At 39.2% G+C, this 21,349-nt stretch overlaps 1 protein-coding gene across 3 annotated transcripts in view; it reads left to right on the top strand.

Moving 5' to 3' along the window:
• Nucleotides 1-21,349, top strand: part of XYLB (xylulokinase) — a 240,423-nt gene that overhangs the window by 24,917 nt on the left and 194,157 nt on the right. For all 3 annotated transcript variants that reach the window (XM_072598208.1, XM_072598209.1, XM_072598207.1), the window contains 4 exons: nt 9,348-9,417; nt 10,895-10,975; nt 18,714-18,800; nt 20,318-20,446. In XM_072598208.1, the coding sequence (XP_072454309.1) occupies nt 9,348-9,417; nt 10,895-10,975; nt 18,714-18,800; nt 20,318-20,446 (367 nt within the window). The remainder of the gene's footprint in view (nt 1-9,347; nt 9,418-10,894; nt 10,976-18,713; nt 18,801-20,317; nt 20,447-21,349) is intronic.

The following is a 21,349-nucleotide window of genomic DNA, read 5'->3' as shown; positions in this document are numbered from 1 at the left end:
AAGTGACTAACCCAGGGCAACTCGGCCAGTATATGTCACAGGAGGTACTTGAACCAATGTCTTCCTGACTCAAAGATCAGATTTCTATTCACTGTGCAATAAAATAGAGTTACAGCTCTACCTTAGTCTGAGCTACTTTAGCCCCTGTAATTTTCCACAGTTCTTCGCCTACCACACTTATGTCTAGATAAGCATTTCTTTTCTTGTATTTCTGTGTTTTTTCCTCAAGTGCTCTTGACATTCCCATTGAACTTTCCGCTCTTACTGTTTTTTCAATTCATTCAAGGATTGTTGAACATTCTCTAAGATAGTACTGACACAACCCCACTTAAAGTCTTGTGCAGACAGAGAGGGGATCTGGGGATTGCTGCATTTAGATCAGTGGTTCATTCTCCCCAGGATTTTGTCTCCAACAGAGGAAGCAGGGCCTCTGGGGAAGGACATCATTGCCTTCTTTGATATCCAACCCAAAAGATTAAACCCAAAAGATTAAAGATCTCTTGGGTCTCTTAATAGTATCTTATGAATCTGTCTTCCATATGTCTATTTACTTTTTTAATGGCGTCAATGTGTTTTTAATATGAATTTTCTTTTTTATTACAAACAGCCTCAACTAAATAAGCATCTCAACATGCAAAGAACGGACAAGAGGATTCTTTACGTTGTCCTTATATTTATTTAAACCTTTGTCTGTTTGTATTTTTAGCTTTGTAGCTCCTCATGCGGGCAATTGGTTCCATAAATTAATTACCTTATCTTCTGTGTAAACTATTATTTCATTTTAATTGTCTGAAAGCAGCAAGATGCAATGGAAAGAGTGTTGGATTTGGAGTGAAAGGACCAGAGTTCAAATCTTGAATTTGCTATTTATTTTCTCAGTGACTTTGGGGACCTTGTTGGACCTAGTTTCCATCTGTAAAATAAAGGGGTTGAATAAATGAATAAAAATATTTGTTAAACACTTATATGCAAAATACTGTGGATATAAATTTTAAAAAGCACAGGGAATGCAATTGACCTACTTGGCACATGTGGGGACTAGATTGGAAACAGGGCCTGTGGTCCTTGAGTTTACCTACCTGTTGGTGTCAGTGGGATATCAGTTGGTGTTGGCGGTGAGGATCATCGGCTTAGTTGCTTCCATGGATGATGGCTATGGGAATAAAGCTGGAAGCAAGACTGGTGTTGTTCCCAGGGCTATTGGGCTCTGGGTCTTGGGCTATATCCACTGGAATATGAGGAGAAGTGATAGCTGAGAAGATGGAGGTATATTGAAGTATTTGGTACAGGCTTTCTCCTATCTCTCACTCAGGTTGCCTTGCTATTTTAGCAAGAACTAGAGACACAGAGATGTATAAAAATGTAAGCTGGGTATTTTAATGCATACTTGTAATTCCTGCTACTAACAGATGCTGAGGCTAGCTCTTGAGTTCAGGAGTTCTTGGTTCCAATGGGCTAAACTGATTGGAAATCTGACCCAAATTTGGTATTAATATGGTGAACCCCTAGGAATGGGGGGGAACCAGATTTTCTAATAAGGGGCAAAATGGAGCATGTCAAAGCTCATACACCAATAAGAGTGAGATTGGGTCTGTGAATAGTCCTTTACTTACCTCTAGCTTAGGCAAGAGAAGGAGAGTCAGTGTTTAAAAAAATGCAAGTCCTGCCTTCAGGAAACTTGTAATCTAGGAGAAAGAGTTTGGCTAGATGGCCCTGACGTCCCTTCCAGTTATAAATCTATGATTCTGTGATCTTTTTCAACTTTGTGGGCCTTAGTTCATTTTAAGAAATATTTTAAAGCAGTTATTCTGAATAAAGAGTCATACTAAGTATTGTGGAGGAATGCAAAGGGAATGACATAAAAATAATTAAGGGATGAGAAAGAGGAGTACACTAGGTATAGAAGGAAGGGAGAGGTAGAATGGAGTAAATTATTTTATATGAAGAGGTGAAAAAAACCTGTTACAGTGGAGGGAAAGATGGGAGGGTGGATGATGGGCATCGCCTGAGCCTCACTCTCCTCAGTATTGGCTTAAAGAAGGAATAATATACACAATCAGTTGAATATAGAAATCTATCTTACCCGACAGGAAAATAGGAAGGGAGATGATTAAACAAAGGCAGGTAGGGGTCCAGGGGGACTAACAGAAGAGAGGGCAGACCTGGGGAGGTGGTAGACAGAAGCAAAACACTGTTGAGGAGGGAAAGGATGAAAGGAAAGAGGACACACAGGAGAAAAAATAGGATGGAGAGAAATACTGTTAGTAATCATAACTGTGAATGTGAACGGGATGAACTCATAAAATCGAAACAGATAGTAGAGTGGATCAAAAACCAGAATTCTACAATATGTTGTTTACAAGAAACACACCTGAAGCAGAGAGACATACACAAAGTAAAAGTAAGGCGCTGGAGCAAAATCTATTATGTTTCAGTTAAAGTAAAAAAAAAACCCAAAACAAAACAGGCTAACAATTCTTATCTCAGACAAAGCAGAAGCAAAAATAGATCTAATTAAAAGAGATATGAAAGGTAACTACATCTTGCTAAAAGGTAACATAGACAGTGAATAATATCAATACTAAACATATATATACCAAGTGGTATAGCATCCAGATTCTTAAAGGAGAAGTTAAATGAATTACACAAAGAAATAGAAAGTACAAGGCACAGTAGTAAATGACCATAGTTGCCTAGGGTCTGATATAAACCCAAAGATCACAGACTTTAAGATAAGAACTCAGTATTTGACAAAAACTGCTGGAAAAACTGGAAAGCAATAGGTCAAGAAATAGGTTTAGACCAACATAGCACATCGTATAACACGATAAAGTCAAAATGGGTACATGTTTAAATACAAAGGGTGTACTCATAAACAAATCAGAAGAGCAAGGAATAGTCTACCTGCCAGATCTATGCAGAGGGGTAAAACTCATGACCAAACGAGACAGAGAGCGTTAAAAAATGTAAAATAAATGATTTTGATTATGTTAAGTTGAAAAAGCTTTTGCACAAACAAAACCAATGCAACCAAGATTAGAAGGAATACAGAAAACTGGGAAGCAATCTTTACAGCAAGTGTCTCTGATGAATGACTCATTTCTCAAATATATAGGGAATTGAATCAAATTTATAAGAATACAAGCCATTCTCCTAATGATAAATGGTCAAAGGGTCTGAACAGGCAGTTTTCAGATGAGGAAGTCAAAGCTATCTATAGACATATGAAGAAGTGCTCTAAATCAGTCTTGATTAGTGAAATGCAAATCAAAACAACACTGAAGTACCACATCACACCTATCAGATTGGCTAATATGACACAAAAAGGAAAATGATAAAAGTTGGAGAGGATGTGGGAAAATTGGGACACTAATACATGGTTGGTGGAATTGTGAACTTATCCAACTATTCTGCAAAGCTGGAACCATACCCAAAGGGCAACCAAACTGTGCATATCCTTTGATCTAGCAATATCACTATTAGATCTGTATCCCAAAGAAACCATAAACAAAGGGAAATGTGCAAAACTGTTTATAGTAACCCTTTTTGTGGTAGCAAAATATTGGAAATTGAGGGGATGCCCTTCAGTTGGGGAATGGCTGAACAACCTATAGTATATGAATGTAATGGAATACTATTATGTGATAAGAAATGATGAACAGGCAGATTTCAGAAAAACCTGGAAAGATTTGTATGAACTGATGGAAAGTGAAATGAGCAGAACCAGGAAAACATCATACACAGTATCAGCAACACTGTGTGATGATCAACTATGAGCGACTTGGCTCTCCTCAGTAACACGATGATCCAAGACAAGTACAAAGGACTCAGAAAGGAAGATAGTATCCACATCCAGATAAAGAACTTATAGACTCTGAATGAAGATCAAAGGATACTTTTTAAAAACTTAATTTTTTAATGTGTTTTTTTCCTTTTGATCTGTTTCTTCTTTTACGCTGTGACTAATATGGAAATTTGTTTTACATGATAGCACCTGTATAACCTATATCAAAAACTATTTTTTTTCAGCAGAGGGGAGGGGAGGGAGGGTGAAAAATTTGGAACTCAAAATCTTATGAAAATGAATGCTAAAAATTGTTTTGACATGTAATTGGGAAAAATACTATTAAGAAACCATCTATTTTTCTCACATGCGCACAGAACTTTTATTTTTAAAACCTCCTTTTTGATGTAATTTTTTCAAATCCATTTTTCAAGTCTAGATAATTTATGCTTACCTAACCCAACTTGTTCTCCTTTCAAGAATTCTAATAGATTTCCTTTAAACGTTCGTTTTATTCTTCTTTCCAAAGATAGAACTTTTATTAAGCTCCTTGACTTCTTTCCAAAGATAGAACTTTTATTAAGCTCTTACTGTGTGTTAGGCTCTGTATTAAGAGCTGGAGATACAAATAAAAGCATGATAAATGTTCCCTTTCCCCAAGGAACTAAGATAATGGGTGAGGATACCATCAAGGGGAACAAGGGTGAAGTAAGGTGGAAGCTATATGTGGACATGTCTCAGGAATGGTGGAGAAGCCTGGGACTGAGCAAGCATAAGGTCAAAGCTGACCCAAGGAGGACTCTCCAAGGGCAGAGCCCAGTTTTACACTGGGAGGTGGGTGGACAGAAGTGATAGCCTGAGTGGAAACAGCTCAGTTGGAAATGTCCAGGGAGAGGGATCTGTTTGATTGTATTTTCATGGATCCAACATTTAACTATAGATTTTAACCACTTGTCAGTGGTATATAAGAAAACTGGCTTTACCAACCCAATGATTAGTATGGTATAACAGAAAAAACATTAGCTTTGGAGTCAGAGAACCTGGGTTCAAATCCTATCCTGCCAAATAAAATCTTCATGATTGTTTGCAAGTCATTTTCTTGTCCTCATTTTCTTTATCTTTAAAATGAGAGGGTTGTACATGTAAAAATATTTATAGCAGCTCTTTTTGTGCTGGCAAAGAATTGGAACTTGAGGGAATGTCCATCAATTGAGGAATGACTGAACAAATTGTAAGCTGTGAATGTAATGGAATACTGTAAGAAATGACGAGCAGGAAGGTTTCAGAAAAACCTGGAAAGACTTACTTGAACTGATGCTGAGTGAAGTGAAGTGAGCAGAACCAGGAGAACATTGTACACAGTACAATGTACACATTGTACACAGTAACAGCAACATTGTAGGATGATCAACTATGACAGACTTAGCTCTTCTCAGCAATACCATGATCCAAGACAGTTCCAAAAGACTCATGGAAAATGCTATCCACATCCAGAGAAAGAACTGTGGAGTCTGAATGCAGATCAAGGCATACTGTTTTCACTTTTTTGTGGATTTTCTCTTTTGTTCTATTTCTTCTTTCACAACATGACTAATGTAGAAATATGTTTAACATGATTGTTTTTTTTTTATTTTTTTTATTTTTTTAATGTTTAACAATCACTGCCATACAATTGCGATTTTATCCCTCCCCACCCACCCCCCACTACCTCCCTCCCTCCCCACGACTGCATACAATTCTGTATAGATTCTACATATACTTTCCTATTGAGTATATTTTCACTATAGTCATGCTATGTAGTCAGACTAAGATAAATGAAAGAATCCGTATAACAAATCAGAACATGATACACAAACAGATACACATACACAAACATGATCTGCTACATTATGTGAGTGACTTCCATATTTCTCTCTCTGAGTGTGGAAGGCATTTTGCCTTGAGGTCCACCATTGGGATTTTTTTTTTTTTTCAGAAGTTCTTGTGTTATTACAAAAATCTAAGTCTACCAGAAAAAACTCTCACACACTGTGGTTGTTGCTGTGCATAAAGTTCTCCTGGTTCTGCTCCTTTCACTCAGCATCAGGTCATATAAGTCCTTCCAGGCCTCTCTGAAGTCTTCTTGTTCATCATTTCTTATGGCACAATAGTACTCCATTACATTCATATACCATAATTTATTCAGCCATTCCCCAATTGATGGACATCCCCCTGACTTCCAGTTTTTGGCAACTACATAGAGTGCTGCTATAAATATTTTTGTACATGTGGGACCCTTTCCCATTTTTATGATCTCTTGGGGATATAGTCCTAGTAGCGATATTGCTGTGTTTAACATGATTGTACATGTATAACCTGTATCAAATTGCTTGCTATCTTGGAGAGGGGGGAGAGGAGGAGGAAAAATTTGGAACTTATGATCTTATAAAAATGAATGTTGAAATCTATCTTTACATGTAATTGGAAAAAAATATTATTTGCATTAAAAAAAACTTTGACTAGTTAAAAAAAAGAAATGATAGATGTGGACCAGATGCCTCTTTGGACCTTTCCAGCTCTAAAATTGTGACTTTGTAATTCTTTCTACATTGGCAATTGTTAGTGATAACATGTTACAATAGATTTGATTGTTAGTGACAAGTTACAACACGCAGATTTGGCCAATACTTTCAATTTCATTGATGAATTCCTTCAAGACTATTGGGTGAATGCCCAGATATATTATGAACCTCTAATTGTTGCTTAGGTTTGGACCATGCCATGTATTTACTACTGTTTCCTCTAAGACATCTGACCAATCTTCAAAGGTCAGTTTTGATCAATTCAACAAACATTTACTGAGTGTCTATTATGTACAAAGTCCTTTACTTTGCACCAAACAGGTGGTGAAGATAAATGGGATAAGTATCCCTCAAAGGATTTACAGAGAAACAGCTTTAGAAATAGTTATAATACAAATTGAAGCATGACAGAAAGGAAATACAAGGTTCCTGCCCTCAAGAAACTGATAATTGAGATAAGTAAGGGATAGAAGTAAATACGACATAAATGGAATACAACTTAGAATGCAGTCTGGTGGAAGAGAAGTACAGATGGGAGTAAGTAAGAGATGGGAGAGAGGAGAGAGCCCTTTGGGATGGAAAGCCTGAAGGGGAGATACCTGAACTGAAAGAAAATTTCTGAGCTGGGGGAAGAATTTAAGTATTTGCTAATGGTTGAAGGAACTGAGGATGTTTAAAGCTGGTGAGACAGATGATACATTACAGCTATATCTTATCATTTAAAGGCTTGTTGTGGGAAGCAGAGATTTGATTCGTTCTGCTTGGCCCCAGGTAGGGGTCAGCCCACTGGCCTACAGGTCAAATCTGATCCACTGTGTTTCTGCAGGTCCAATGAGCTGAGATTTTTTTTGGTTAATTTTTTAAAATGAATTTTCATTCTCAGTTCCAAATTCTTTCCCTTCTTTCTTCCCCTCCACCCATGGGGCAGAAAAGCAGTAGCCATCACATTAGACATGTTCTAGGGCAGAGGGAAGCAAGAAAAATAAAGGAAAAAATATGCATGACAATGGTGTTTACATTTTAAAATGGAGTTTTATTGTGTTTAAGACTGTATTCCAAAAGATTCATGATGGGAAATGTTATCTATATTCAGAGAAAGAGCTGTGGAGTCTGAATGCAGACCCAAGCATGCTATTTTCTCTTTTTTGTTGTTTTTTCTTTCTCATGGTATTTCTCTTTGGTTCTGATTCTTCTTTAGAACATGACTCATGTGGAGATCTGTTTAATATGATTGTATATGTATAGCCTATATCAGATTGCATGCCATCTTGGGGAGAAGGGAGGGGAGGGAGAAAATTTAGAACTCAAAATCGTAAAAAAGTGAATGTTGAAAACTGAAAATAAATAAATAAAATAAAAAATCATTCTTGGCTTTCAGGCCATACAAAAGCAGACTACGGACTAGATTTGACCTTCAGCCTGTAGTTTGCCGACCCATGTCTTGAGTACAGAGCTAGGCCCAGTGCATAGAAGTTACAGAAAGGCAAATGGAGGCCAGATGCAGTAAGGAAACACTTTCTAGTAATTAGAGCCATGCACGTATGGAATGGGTTGCCTTGGAAGGTAGTAAGTTTGTTTTCATGAGAGGTCTTCAAGCAAAAGGTTGGATGATTACTTGTTGTTAGAGAGTACACTCATGTTTAGGTACAGGTTGGAGGATGTGATCATTGAGGCCCTTTCAGACTCCAAGATTCTGTGATTCTAGGATTTAGGAGATGAAGGTGAGGCATCTTTGGAGGTGGTCTTACATAGGAGCAAGTTCAAGGGCAGAACCTCAGATATAACCATCTGTTGCTTTCTTGTTTACTTTCAGTCATCTCCAACTCTTCATGACTCCCTTTGGAGTTTTCTTGGCAGAGATATTGGAATGGTTTGCTTTTTCTCCAGTCCATTTTACAGATGAGGAAACTGAGGCAAACAGGATTTGGTGACTTGCCCAGGGTCACACAGCTAGTAAGTGTCTGAGGTCACATTTGAACTCAGGTCTTCCTGACTCCAGGCTCAGGTGCTCTCTATCCACTGCACCATCTAGCTGCCCCATCGATTGCTACTACCCGGCATTTCTATAGTGTATATAGCAGTTTCAGGATTACAAAACATTTTACATATGCTGTTGCACTCAGGGCAACTCTGTGAAGCAGGTATTATAATTATCCTCTCAAATGAAGAAATTTAGATAGAGAGAAGTTAAGTGATTTGCTAAAGATTATGTACCTAGTGTTGACGCAGGATTTGAATTCAAGTCTTTCTGACTCCAAGTCTGACACTATATCAACGACACAGGCTCACTGCCTTATATTGTAATTCCTTTGTACTATCCCACCCCCCTTTTCGTATCACTCCTTTCACTTCCCTTGTTCCTTTCATGCCATTTCTAAGAAGCTGCAATATAACCTGGCACCAAGCAATTATCTGGTGAATTTTGAAATGGGTAGATGGGCCATTTAGATAATCTAAGCTAAATAGACCCAGTTTTTCTTACAAAAGCAGAGTTTTTTTGAAGGAGGGTGCCTACATTACCAGATAACTATTTATGCAGATACAGCTTTTGAGGGAGCCTCTAGGAAGCACAGTGGATAGAGTGATGGGCCTGGAGTCAGGAAGACTCATCTTCCTGAGTTCAAATCTGGTCTCAGACACTTACTAGTTCTGTGACCCCAGGCAAGTCCCTTGACCTTGTTTGACTCAGTTTCCTTATCTGTAAAATGAGCCGGAGAAGGAAATGGCAAATCATTCCAGTATCTTTGCCAAGAAAACCCCAAATGGGGTCATGGAGAGTTGGACATGACTGAAAAAACTTAACAGCCACAACAAACAACAGATATGGCTTAGGGGAGGCTGGAACATCTCTTTCTTTGCTGATGTTAAAGAACTGGAAAAGTCCAATTCAAGTGAATTATCTTAGAAGCAGAGGAATGAGCTAATAAGCTTAAGCTCCTCTATCTTTATAAGAAGCTAACGTCCTCTTGCCTGCCCTAGTAAACTCTGATTTTTCCCTCCAGGACCCAGGGTGGAGTGCATGTTCATAGTGACAAGCTCACAGTGACTTCTCCTGTTTTAATGTGGGTCAAGGTAAGAACCAAAGCTCAATTCCTTCAGTTAATCTACATGTGGCATTAACTTGGGCCCTTTACCATCCTGGGTATTTTTTCTTGCTTTCTCTTCAGCCTATGGAGTTTAACATTGTCCAACCTTCCATAAAAGAAAATGAGGCAGAGCGCTGAGCTAATGGTACTTTATTTAAGGGTCCATGGTCCCCTCCAATGAAGTGGATCACAAATCTTCCTCATGATCTGAGATGCCCCTGGACCATAGAACCTTGTTTTTATAGGGTTTGATATCCACATATGCAAAAGAGGTGTGACAAAATGCAAAATCTCATTGATTGATAGATCTTGCTTTTGAGGGCCACAAATTAAGATGGGCAAGACAAGAGTCATCTCCAGTGACCAAGTAGTCATAAGATGGTCACCTGCTCATGTTGGACAAGAGAGGGTGACCCAGAGGTACAAAAGAATCAAGACATCCCACCCATCCTGGGTTTGAACATGGAATTTGAGTATAACAGGATGGAGATATCTTTGCCAGCATTGTTGTGGTTGTGCAAGTGAGCTTCCTAACTGGTAAACAAAGAGTGAACATTACATTAAAGTTGGAGACCTACTATAAGAACGCATCTCATCTCATTATCTCTATATGATTTATGTAAACTACTAAACTGATTAATGCTGATTGTAATAGAGGAGGGGTCCTAATGAATCATATCTCACAAGCCTGAAGATTTTATTTTTGTCATGATTTGGCTCAGCACACAGCAAGGAAGGCTCAAACACTAGAACTGTGTCTATTTTAAAACAGATGTAGAGGCATTGTGGTTTAGTGAAAACTGTATTCCATCAGGAGCCTGAGGGCCTGCCTTGGAATTCCACTTTTGACTTTACAGCCTCTATGACCTTGAGCAAATCCCTTCCCGTATCTGGGTCTCCCTCATTTCCTCATCTGTAGATGAACTCTTATCGAAGGTCCATCCCACCTCTGAGCCTTTGCTCCTAGGACCGATAAAATGAGGATAAAATGGGCTAAATGATTTTTAAGGTTCCTTCTACTCTAAACCCTATGAACCAGTGATTCTGGCCACTGAGAACCTCAAACTTTGCTCCTATTTCCCCATAGAGTCAGGTTATTGACTATTCAAGAAGTAAGAAAAACATATTTTCATATCAAAATTTGAGCCACTCTGTGGTTGATATTACTGAGTCCCTTAAAGACAAAATGAGAGGAAAAGAGGATTTTAAGATTAGTGATTTGTAATTCAACTTGTTTAAAGAGTTTTTTGGGGGTAGTTGAACTTTTTTCTTTTGATTGGTTCCTATTTACTTAATTAATTTATTCCACTGCTTAAGAAATCCCTAGTCATTAGATAATTCTTCATTATCTGCTACAGAGCCCTCATCCATAATGGCAGGCACTTAAAATTTAATTTTGAGGATTGTGCATTTGCCTAATTCTGAGGTTCATTACAATCACTCGATTCGGTTTTTCTCCTTAGGCCTTGGATATAATCTTGGAGAAGATGAAGTCTTCTGGTTTCAACTTTTCTCGAGTCAGAGCTTTGTCTGGGGCTGGCCAGGTTGGTTTATAAAAGCAAAACCATAAATAACTTAATCATGTGCTGTAGCACTGTGGTAGAGTTTTACAAACCACATAATTACCTTGCTTAGAAAAGGGAACTCATCCCTGTTGGTAAGAGGCAAGTGACTCTGATGGCATTATTATGGGAAAATTGTATGTAGAAACAATTCCAGGTCTTTATAGCTTGTTCTCACAGAAAATGTTTTTTATAGCAAAATGAAGCTGTCTTGTTGCTATTATGAAATATCATCTCTGAATCTATTTGGCCATTGGTGATCACATTACTGGTTATTACATAGTAGGGGGTAGACCTGTACTTACTTCCCAGAAGATTGAAGGTAGAAAGTCAAATTAAAACGAGTATGATGTAGTGGGTAAAGCTGTGGACTTGGTGTCAGGAAGACCTGCGTTAGAATTCTGCCCCAGACAGTTAACAACTGGGTAACTCAGGGCATGCCTCTTAATCTCTTTGAGGGTCACTTTCTTCATCTGTAAAATGGGATAATAGTATCTGCTTGAAAGAGTTGGGGCCCTGCTGATGTGTCCCACTCCAAACAACCTCCATAGACCATACCTGAGACAAATTCAGTCATAGGACCATGTGCATCATTGTGCAGGAGAATCTTCACACAATCCTGCAGCCCTTCTTTCACCTCTTTCTCTGAGAATTCTAATTACATCAACACTTCTATTGCTTTGGGAAACGGTATGCCTGATTGGTGCACTCACCGTTCTTGTGATTTCCCCCACCAAAACTTCCTTCCCTGGCCGCTCTGTCCCTCGATATGTTGTTTTGTCCATGATGTGAACTTGGAATTTATGCACTTAGCACAGTTTGATAAATAGCAAGTACTTTAAAATGCTTGCCCACTCTTCCTTCCCTCCCTCCCTCCTTCCTTCCTTCCCTCCTTCCTTCCTTCCTTCCTCCTTCCTTCCTTCCTTCTTTCCTTTCTTCCTTCCCTCCTTCCCTCCCTCCTTACCTTTCCTCCCTCCCTCCCTCTTTCCTTCCTTCATTCCTTCGTTCCTTCATTCCTTCGTTCCTTCGTTCGTTCGTTCGTTCCTTCCTTCCTTCCTTCCTCCCTCCCTCCCTCTTTGCAAACCTTAAGACACTACATATATGGCAGCTTTTATCATCATTGTTGATGTTAATAACATACTGCGAAATAGGACAATCAAGGATAAAAATGGAGCAGAGAGTCACTAAAGGAAGCCAAGGGAGCAGTTGTCAGCACATCCCTGAGACAGGCTAATGATTATATTTGAGCACTGAATTAGGCTTTAGGTTTTCAGGTAATGAGGGAAAAAAAAAAGACTCAGGCTACATAGTTTTTATTGTTTAACAGTGGAAAAGAAACATATACATTCATTTGCAGAGGTTTTGTGTCTGTGTGTGTGTCCTGAATTTACAGGCAGAAATTTACAATAGATCTTTAGCTGTAATTTTGCAAAAGATATGGAAACTCTGTTTAAGTGACTTCTTCTTATGTTGACATTCATTTCTTAATAGGGGCTTGCCCATGATGGCTAAAGCAAAGGAGCTACCCTGTCTGACCTCATTTGCCCATAGTGGGTGGGTCAAGGGAGGTTACTATTCATTGGAGAAAAACTCAAGATGTCAGAATCCAGTGAGACTGATGCCTGGATGTAGGGATTGGTAAAAGATAAATTGAAGAGGTTGAGGGAGAGACAAAGACAGTTCTTCAGTGATTGGGAAGAGAGTCTTTGGCGATAGTGAAAAGAAAGAAGTGGGGCTGTGAGAGTGCCTCTGGAATGGCATCTCTGCAACTATGAATCCCAGAAAAAAATCTTGTAGCTACGGATCAAGCAGGGTCAATGACTATACTAGAAAGGTGTCCACAGGCACCATAGTGGCTGCCAAAGCCAAGTGAAGGGGAGGTGCAGGGATGGGGCTGGGGTTCTCTGCAAACCCCATCTGCTTATGCACAGGAGACATTGTTTTCTCATTCCTCCATCTGTTACTGTAGTTATTACATTTTCACAAGAACTTGTAGGAGGTTGTTCCCTTGCACCAATTTTACACATTAGAGTGAAGAGAAGGGTAGAAAACTGAGGATGATTCTGCAGTGTGTTTACTCTCCTTCATGAATTACCTTTGAGTATCCACCCCAAATATTCACATGAACTGTCTGTTCCCAATCTGTGGTAGAGCATTCCAAGCTCGTATTGGTCTAATCAGTCACAGTCAGACGTATTGAAACTTGGCTCTAGCATAGTGATGCCATTTTGGACCTCTTCGAGAATGAAGGGTAGCAATCAACCTATAATCTACTGTCTTTTAATGAAAACTTTGCTATCTGAGTTGTGGTTCCTTCACAGTCTGTGAGTAGACACTACTCAGCAGAATGGGGGTTTGAGCTTGTTTGGTATCATTTGTATAATTAGTACCCTACTAAACCCAAAGGTAACTGTGACCTCCGAGATATCGGTGGTGCTTGGTTGTAATTTATCATATATTTCTGTATCTACTTTCAATAATCTATAAAGCTAGTCATAACCTCTGCAGGAATGAGTGCCATTCCTGCATCTCTACATACCTGGTTGAAATCATCACCTGCATGCTCTGTAGGCATCTCAAAGTGACTGCATCCATAAATGAATTCGTCACTCCTGGCCTGTCCCTTACTCCATGTTCAGTTTCTGTCAATGGCACCCCTCAACTCCCATTTGCCCAGGCTTAAATTCTGAAAGTCATTTTTTTCCCCTCTTCCCTCTCACTTACACTCAACATATAGTTATTTGCCAAGAGTTATTGATTTCACATATTCACATTTGTCGTTGCCTTTCCATTCGTACTACCATTACCCTAGTTCAGACCCTAATCACATCTCACCTGGGTTATTATTACAGATTCCCAGTGTTTTTTCCTCCCTTGAGTCTCTTATTCTGTCTAGTCTATCTTTCACAGCACTGCCATGTATAAGTATGCATGACATTCCTCTGCTCAAAAACCTTCCATGGCTTCCTAATCCTCCTTAGCCTTCCAGAAAAGACCACCTGTACTCTGGCTCCAATCTACTTGCTTAGTCATATTTCACATTACTTCTATTTTCCAGCCAAACTGGAGGATTGATTATTGTTCGTGGATCTGGATTTGTACTCCCCAGCCTCTGTGTATTTGTATGGTTCATTTCCACATCTGTATCACATACCTTCAGATCTTTGTGGATCAAAACCCTTCTCCTTTCAGAAACATCTCCTCATGAAGTCTTTCATTTCCCCACAAGGTAAAGGGGATCTTTTCCCTTCTTCAGATTTTCTTTTTTACTGAATTTCATCCCAATTTCTATTGTGCCCCTATCACATTCTAACATTTATTATACTTACTTGTGAAAAGTAAGAATTGTAGGATATAAGATCATTGAAGGGAGGGATTGTATCATTTTTCACTTTCATAAAATCACAGAATTTTGGAGTTGGAAGAGATCTCAGCATCCATCTAGTCCATTGCATACCTGAAAAAGAATTCCTTCTGTAAACTACCTTTTCTATAAGAGATCATCCCTTCTGAAAGACCTCCTATGGGCAAGAATCTTCCACCTCCCGATATTTGTATTCTGAGTATTTAATATGGTGTCTTTCATGTTTGAGGGGGAATTGATCTGTCATTGGTATAGGGACCTCCTATTGAGGAAATGTCTTCTACTAATACAAGTTGTTACCTACTTTTCCATTTACAATTTTAGAGAGTTTCTTGGGGCCACGAAGAGGTTGTGACTTGCTCAGGGTTATCATCAAGTCATATTTCGGTGGCAACTCTTGATCCTAGGTCTTCTTGACTCTAAGGTTGGCTCTCTATCCATTATGCCATGTTGCTTCTTACCTTTTACACAGTAGATGCCAAATAAATACTTGTTTAATGGATGATGACGCCCTACTGCACTAGGCTTGTTTAAGGACTGAGTGTAGAACATATCATTAGTCAGTGATAGCCTTTCAGTAGAGGTATTTCTGTGGAAGAATGAGATCTCATGGGTCAGGTACCTGACATCCTTTAAAGGATCTAACCCCGGGGATTTAGACCTTTCAAATTGTATTGGCTTTCCAGAACCTCAGATCATCCTTGAAACTGGGCCCAGGGACTTTTCCCTTGACTTCAGACCTTTCTCCTTTGCTGATTTCTTAATTGCATTTATCACTGAGCTCCAGCCAAACCCTCCTTGACCTTCTTGACCCTTCAGCCTGCTTGTCTCCCTGAGCTCAGTGTTCTGTCTCTCTGCCTGTTCCACTCCTTTTAATTCTGTTATTATCACTGGCTGCCTGATGAAGCTGACATCCAACTCCTCTTTCCTTTGGATTTTACTCTTCCTGCCACACATGCTAATCCACAAGAGTGCATTTTCAAGAGAAAAGTGTTTACGCAAAATAAAAAATAAATACCTGAACAAGTATAGAGAAGTAAGTGTAAAGCAAAGATGATGCCATCCCAAGGTAGGTGGGACTTATGCTTTCTAACCAAATTATTTAAAATTTCCTAGTCCTAGCTGGGCCCTCACAATTGTATTTAGGCATAGAACTCGCAACTATACTCTACTTCCTTTTCCTAGCTTTCTGAATGATTTCTATATTCTATTATTAATTAATATTAACATGTAGTATTATAGTAATTATAACACAATAATAGTATATATTAGTATAATATAATGATATTATATGTTAATACCTAAACACCTTTATGCTATTTTGGGATTTGCCCGTGAAAATACCCTGGCTCAAATCACATTTGTCTGTTCTAAAATCCTAAGCACACTCCTCAGTCAATCAGGAAGCCACTTGGTTGCTGACTGAATTTTTGGATATTCCACACTCCTTTTCCTACCTGATCATTGACCATTTAATATCACCTTTTCCCTCTGGCTGAGGAAAAGCTAAGATAACAGTAAAGTTCATAAAAGACAAATCCTTTCATTACTTTTTCTAACCACATTGGGACAGAGCTTGATGAAGACAGCTAGATGGAGTGTTAACATGTCCATTAGACTGACTCATGCAAGTACAGTATTAGATGTCTTAAGCACCCCTTTGCCAGAAGCTGGATCACTGTCAGTTCATGACTGCATTCTCTGACAAGTGCCAGGAATACAGATGTTGCATGATGGGCAAATTGAGAGGTAGGTGCTATAAACCATCTGACACAATGTGGACCAAAAAGCTGAAGGTCTGGATTTGTAGCTAAAAGTAAGAAAAGGCAAATAATTAAATTCTATAACGGTAACTCTTTGGCTAGTGGCATATGTGTTTTTGTCTATGTTATTTCTACCCTAAATAACATCAAAAAGTTGGGGTAGTGAATGAGATTGATTAATTATCCCCATCCTGGCCTGGGATACACACAGCATAGGGTCTAGGTCTTTGCAAATGGGGAATTCATGGTTACTTCTTAGACTATTTCACTTCAAGAGCCAGAGGCGTAGAGAGAACGGGACACTGAACAGTGAGATTCGATGAGAATTAACCTGAGTAGCATTGCCTTCAACTACTATGTGAGTAAAATCAAGATACTAACTTTTCAGGGCCTTCGTTTTCTCATATATAACATGAGGGAGTTGAAGTGGGTGATCTCTGAAGTCCCTTCCAACTCTAAATCCTAGGATCCTACGAGCGGGGAAGGATAAATTTTGGAAGGGAGGGTAAATTTGGGGCTTTGAAGGCTTGACCTCAAGAAACTGTTTATTTTTCCCAAGTTACTATGCCTACACTTAGGGTAAGGCCTTCATTTAAGGCTGTACCAAACCTCCCCTCACCAGGTCCTACTCCTCAGCTTGTTCCATCTGATGAATATTCCATATGCAAAAAGCCAAACCCAAATCTAATCTTCCACTTCAGATTTCTAACTGAGGCTGAATTGATAATAAAAAAAGATAAGTTCAATAGGCTCCTTTGATTGAGTGTTTAACAGATCAGTGGACAATTCTGACTAACTGGTAGTAACTGTAGGTTACTTGGTGAGACAAAGGTTCTGAATAATTGTGTGTGTGTGTATGTTTGTGTGTGTGTGTGTGTGTGTGTGTGTGTGTGTGTGTGTGTGTGTGTACCCATGATTTCATTGGTTTACAAGATCATAGTTCTAAAGCAAGAAAGCAACCTCAGGGGTCATCCAGAGGCCTCATTTTTTGTTTTAAATTTATCTATTTATTATTATGAACTTGACAAATAACAGCAAACACAACCATTTCCTCATTAAAAAGAACAAAAAAATTACATCTTCACCATGTACTGCTTGTTTTTTAAAAAAAATTTGAAATTTAACATGGTAGTTCTAATAGTTTTGCTTGCCTGTCTCCTTCTGAATTTCTTCTGCTTTCTTCTGTTTATTTTTTAACATTTTTTTCATTTTTCTTTTAACATCTTTATTACTACCCGCTTGCAGAACTCTCACCTTTCCCAAAATGAAAGTCTTTTTTTATAACAAGTAGATATAGTCAAACATAACAAATCCACACATTGTTCATGTTTGAAAATGTATGTCTCTTTCTGTATCTCTAGAAGGCGGGAAATATGCTTCCCGATTGTTCTTTTGGGGCGATGAGTGCGCATTTCATTGATCAGAGTTCTTAAGTCTTTCGCAGTTTTTTTTTCCTTTGCAGTGTTGTTTTGTTGTATAAATTATTACTGTTGCATAAATGGCTTCTTGGCTCTACACACTTTGCTTTGCATCAGTTCATACAAGTCCTAGTAAGCTTCTCTGAATCCATCTCTATTCATTTCTCATGGCAAAATAATAATAATAGCTAGACTTCACATGACCCTCAAAAGCATTTTCAAATAGGATCTCATTTTATCCTCACAATAACCCTGGGAGATAGGTGCTATTATTACCTCCCTTTTACATATGAGGAAACTGAGGTAGATAGCATTTAAGTGATTTGCCCATGGTAACTCCTGTAGTAAGTGTCTGAGTTTGAACCCAGGTCTTCTTGAGTCTAGACTGCTCTATGAGCCACCTAGTTGCCTTTAAAATGCCATTATGTTCCTATACCATAATTGGCAAGGGTAATCCCTAGTTGAGGATACTCTGTTTCCAGTAATGGAAAGTGCTGCTGTAAATATCTATAGGCATATGCGTCTTTCCCTCTTTAAAAAAATCTCTTTGGGGTATATGTGTAGTAGTAGCATTGCTGGGTCAAAGGGCATGATGAGTTTAGTGACTTTGGGGGCATAATTTCAAATCAAACCTCTCGTTTTACAGATGAGACAACTGACACCAAGAGAAGTTAAATGACTTGCCCAAGGTCACGTTGATAGTAATCATCAGGAGTGGAATCCGAACCTAGGTCCTCTTTCTCTTGAACCAGTGCTTTTCATACTATGCTAGGCTTTCCTCTGATGTAGAATACACCCTTTTTTCAGCTTAGTGGATGGTCTTTGTTATTTACAATACTGGTAAAAATTTTATTGTGGTTGGTACCCTTTGAGTGTCGGCCTCCTCCTCCCTTAGCTAGGTTGATCTTTGGATTAGTCATGTACTCCATCACCAGCCCTGTGTTCAAAGCCTTTCCAGCTTTGAAAGATCTGTCCGAGTTCATGTCCAGCTGGCAAAGCCTTTGAGAACACATTGCTACCCTTCTGAAACATCCAAGAAAGACTTTACTGGGAGAATTTTTTCCCCTAACCTTAAATATTTTTAGAAACAACAAATGTTTCTGAGGACTGATACATTTTTGATAAATCACTCTAGTAAAGAGTAAAGAGATTCTGTTTGCTTATCTCTTTTACAGCAACATGGAAGTGTATACTGGAAAAAGGGGGCCTGCCAAACTTTGAAGAATTTATCTCCTGATCTTCCTTTACACCAGCAATTAAAGGTAAACACCTCATCAGTCAGGTTCCCTCCGTTTTTTCTGCTTTTTGCTCAGATTCACTTTATGGGGTGAGGTGAGAGATATAACAGCCGATGACTTTTATCCACTGGTAATAGGAAAAGAGCACGGCAAATGCTGCAAAAATGCCATTTTAGGCATTGCTGAATATGTGGGTCTCATTTTATAGTGACTTTTAAATGAGTTTATTGGTCTAGCAGTTAACTGGCCCTATAATGCAATTACAAGGAACTTGAGAGATCTTATTTCCCCTGTAACTCAAGGTAATTGTTATTGGGCTTATTTATAGAGATGATGTAGAAATGACTATAAAATATGTAGCTCCCCTTTCTCATAGTAAATGTGGACTATGTAGATTTGTAGAAGTCTTTTCTTTGTGGGCATAGTGTTATACTGTAGGACGGGTGAGTATGTCATTTAGTTACAGAAGGAGGTAAAGGCATAAAAGTTCAACAAAATCCAAGTGAATTTCTTCTAAACTGGGCATGGTTGAGGGAGTCCTGAATTTTCAAAGCCTTTTTTGATCTCCTTACAACATCAGAGATGATTGATCATTGCCTTTTGTTTTTTTTTTTTTTATTCATGTATTGCGTTGTAGCAGGAAAACCTTTGGTAAGAAGTCAAAAGACTCTAGGTTCTAGGCCTGGCTTTGCCACTCAAAATTATAAACACAGGCTAAGAGCTTGGTGAAGGGTTTACGGTCATGTTTCTATTTTTTTTGAGGGGGGGCAGAGACTGAATTTATCAGAGCTAGGCCTGTCCCTAGTTACACTCTGATTTTACAAGTGTTAAAGCAGGGCTGGAGAAAAATTTATTTGTTGTTGTTCCTTGTTTTGGGAAAGAGAGAGAGAGAAAGAGAGAGAGAGAGAGAGAGAGAGAGAGAGAGAGAGAGAGAGAGAGAGAGAGAGAGAGAGAGAGAGAGAGAGAGAGAGAAGGAAAGAGGGAGAGAGAGAGAGAAAGAAAGAGAGGTGTTGATGTAGGAGTCTTTTATACAGAGCTAAAGACAGAAAAGAAGAGGCCAGTCATTGCACATTGTGGGATGCCTTTAGACCATGGGAAGATAGAGAGGAACTCCTGAAGCAGAGGGCAGTCAAAGAGAGAGGTAGGAGCCAAGATACAGGACGAAAAGAAAATTTTATAGAGTAGTAGGACCGTACACTACTAGAGCTCAAAGGGAACCTAGAGAACATGTTTGGAATTTCTCCGTTATTCCAGGAAGGAAGCTCGGCTTAGGGAGGGAAAGTGTCTTGCCTAAGTTTTCCACCATGAGCAAGTGTCGAAGGTGGGACTAGACCTCGGGTCTCCGGATCCCCTTTCACTTCTCCCCTCTATCAATGTTGTCATTTTCTGAGTGCTTGTTATCTGAAGAATTTAGGGAGGTATTGTATGTCCCAAACATGAACCTATGAAATGATCCTCTGACTGAGATGGTTTCCTTCAGAAGCCTTATACCTCCAGCCTCGTTGCCATGATCATTTCATTTGTGGTTTCTTTTTCTTCAGTCCTCTTTCTCACTTCCTGACTGCCCCATCTGGATGGACTCTAGCACCACAGTGGAATGCCGCAACTTGGAGAAAGCTGTTAAAGGAGCCCAGAATCTCAGCGATATCACTGGGTCCCGGGCCTATGAGGTAGGCATGGCATGGGAATAGACTAGTCCCTGTAAATGGCTCCTAGTGAATCAATGGCCTTAGGAGGAAGGGGATGTTAAAACAAGTGAAAGAAGTATAATAACAATTAAAAACAATGCCAAAGGAATGGAGAATGCCAGTTCTATTTGCCATCAGTACAAAGAGGCTCAATATTTGGGGCTGCAAAAAGCAAAAGATATCAGAGAGACATGGGATCCTAGGGCAGGAAGGGACCTTAGTGAAGTCTAGCAAAACCACCACTTGTTTGCAGATGAGAAAATTGGCTTCTTCAGGTCACATTGTATGTTGCTTATTACTACCCAACACGTTGGACCTTGGTCCTTTAACTTTTTACCTGGCTAGGAAGAAGGTTTATTCATTCCCTTCTGCTGTAGCTCTTAGGGAGATAGATGGTATGCTAGATGGTATACTGGGCCTGCAGTCAAGAAGACCTGAGTTCAAATCCAACCAAGGTATTGTGGGGCAAATTATTTAATCTTTGTCTGCCTCAACTTCTGTTTACCTGTTTCCTCCACTGTAAAATGGGGATAATAATAGTGACTAGCTCACAGGGTCGTTGTGATATATGTAAATATATCCATGGTATATTTACAAAACTCTTGGCACACAGTAGGTGCCATATGGACTGTAGCTATTATGATTAGTGACCTTATTTCCTGTTTTGTGATGTCTAAGGACCCCCTAGGCACACATTTTCCTCTTGCCACCTGCAAAGGAGGGGTACTGGCTGCACCTATACCCATTCTCCTTGGCTCACTAGTTGAAAGCAGGGGAGTTGGAATACTCCTCGCTCCCCATTGTTACTTCCAGGTTCTCCTTCTTCCTCCATCAGTTATTAACTTCTCTTGTTTAAGGTTCATGCTATTCATAGCTACCACCTAA

This window comes from Notamacropus eugenii, chromosome 3, assembly GCF_028372415.1.
Source record: "Notamacropus eugenii isolate mMacEug1 chromosome 3, mMacEug1.pri_v2, whole genome shotgun sequence".
NCBI lineage: Eukaryota > Metazoa > Chordata > Mammalia > Diprotodontia > Macropodidae > Notamacropus > Notamacropus eugenii.
The sequence above is the reverse complement of the archived record's forward strand: the minus strand, read 5'-3'. Positions and strand labels throughout refer to the sequence as shown.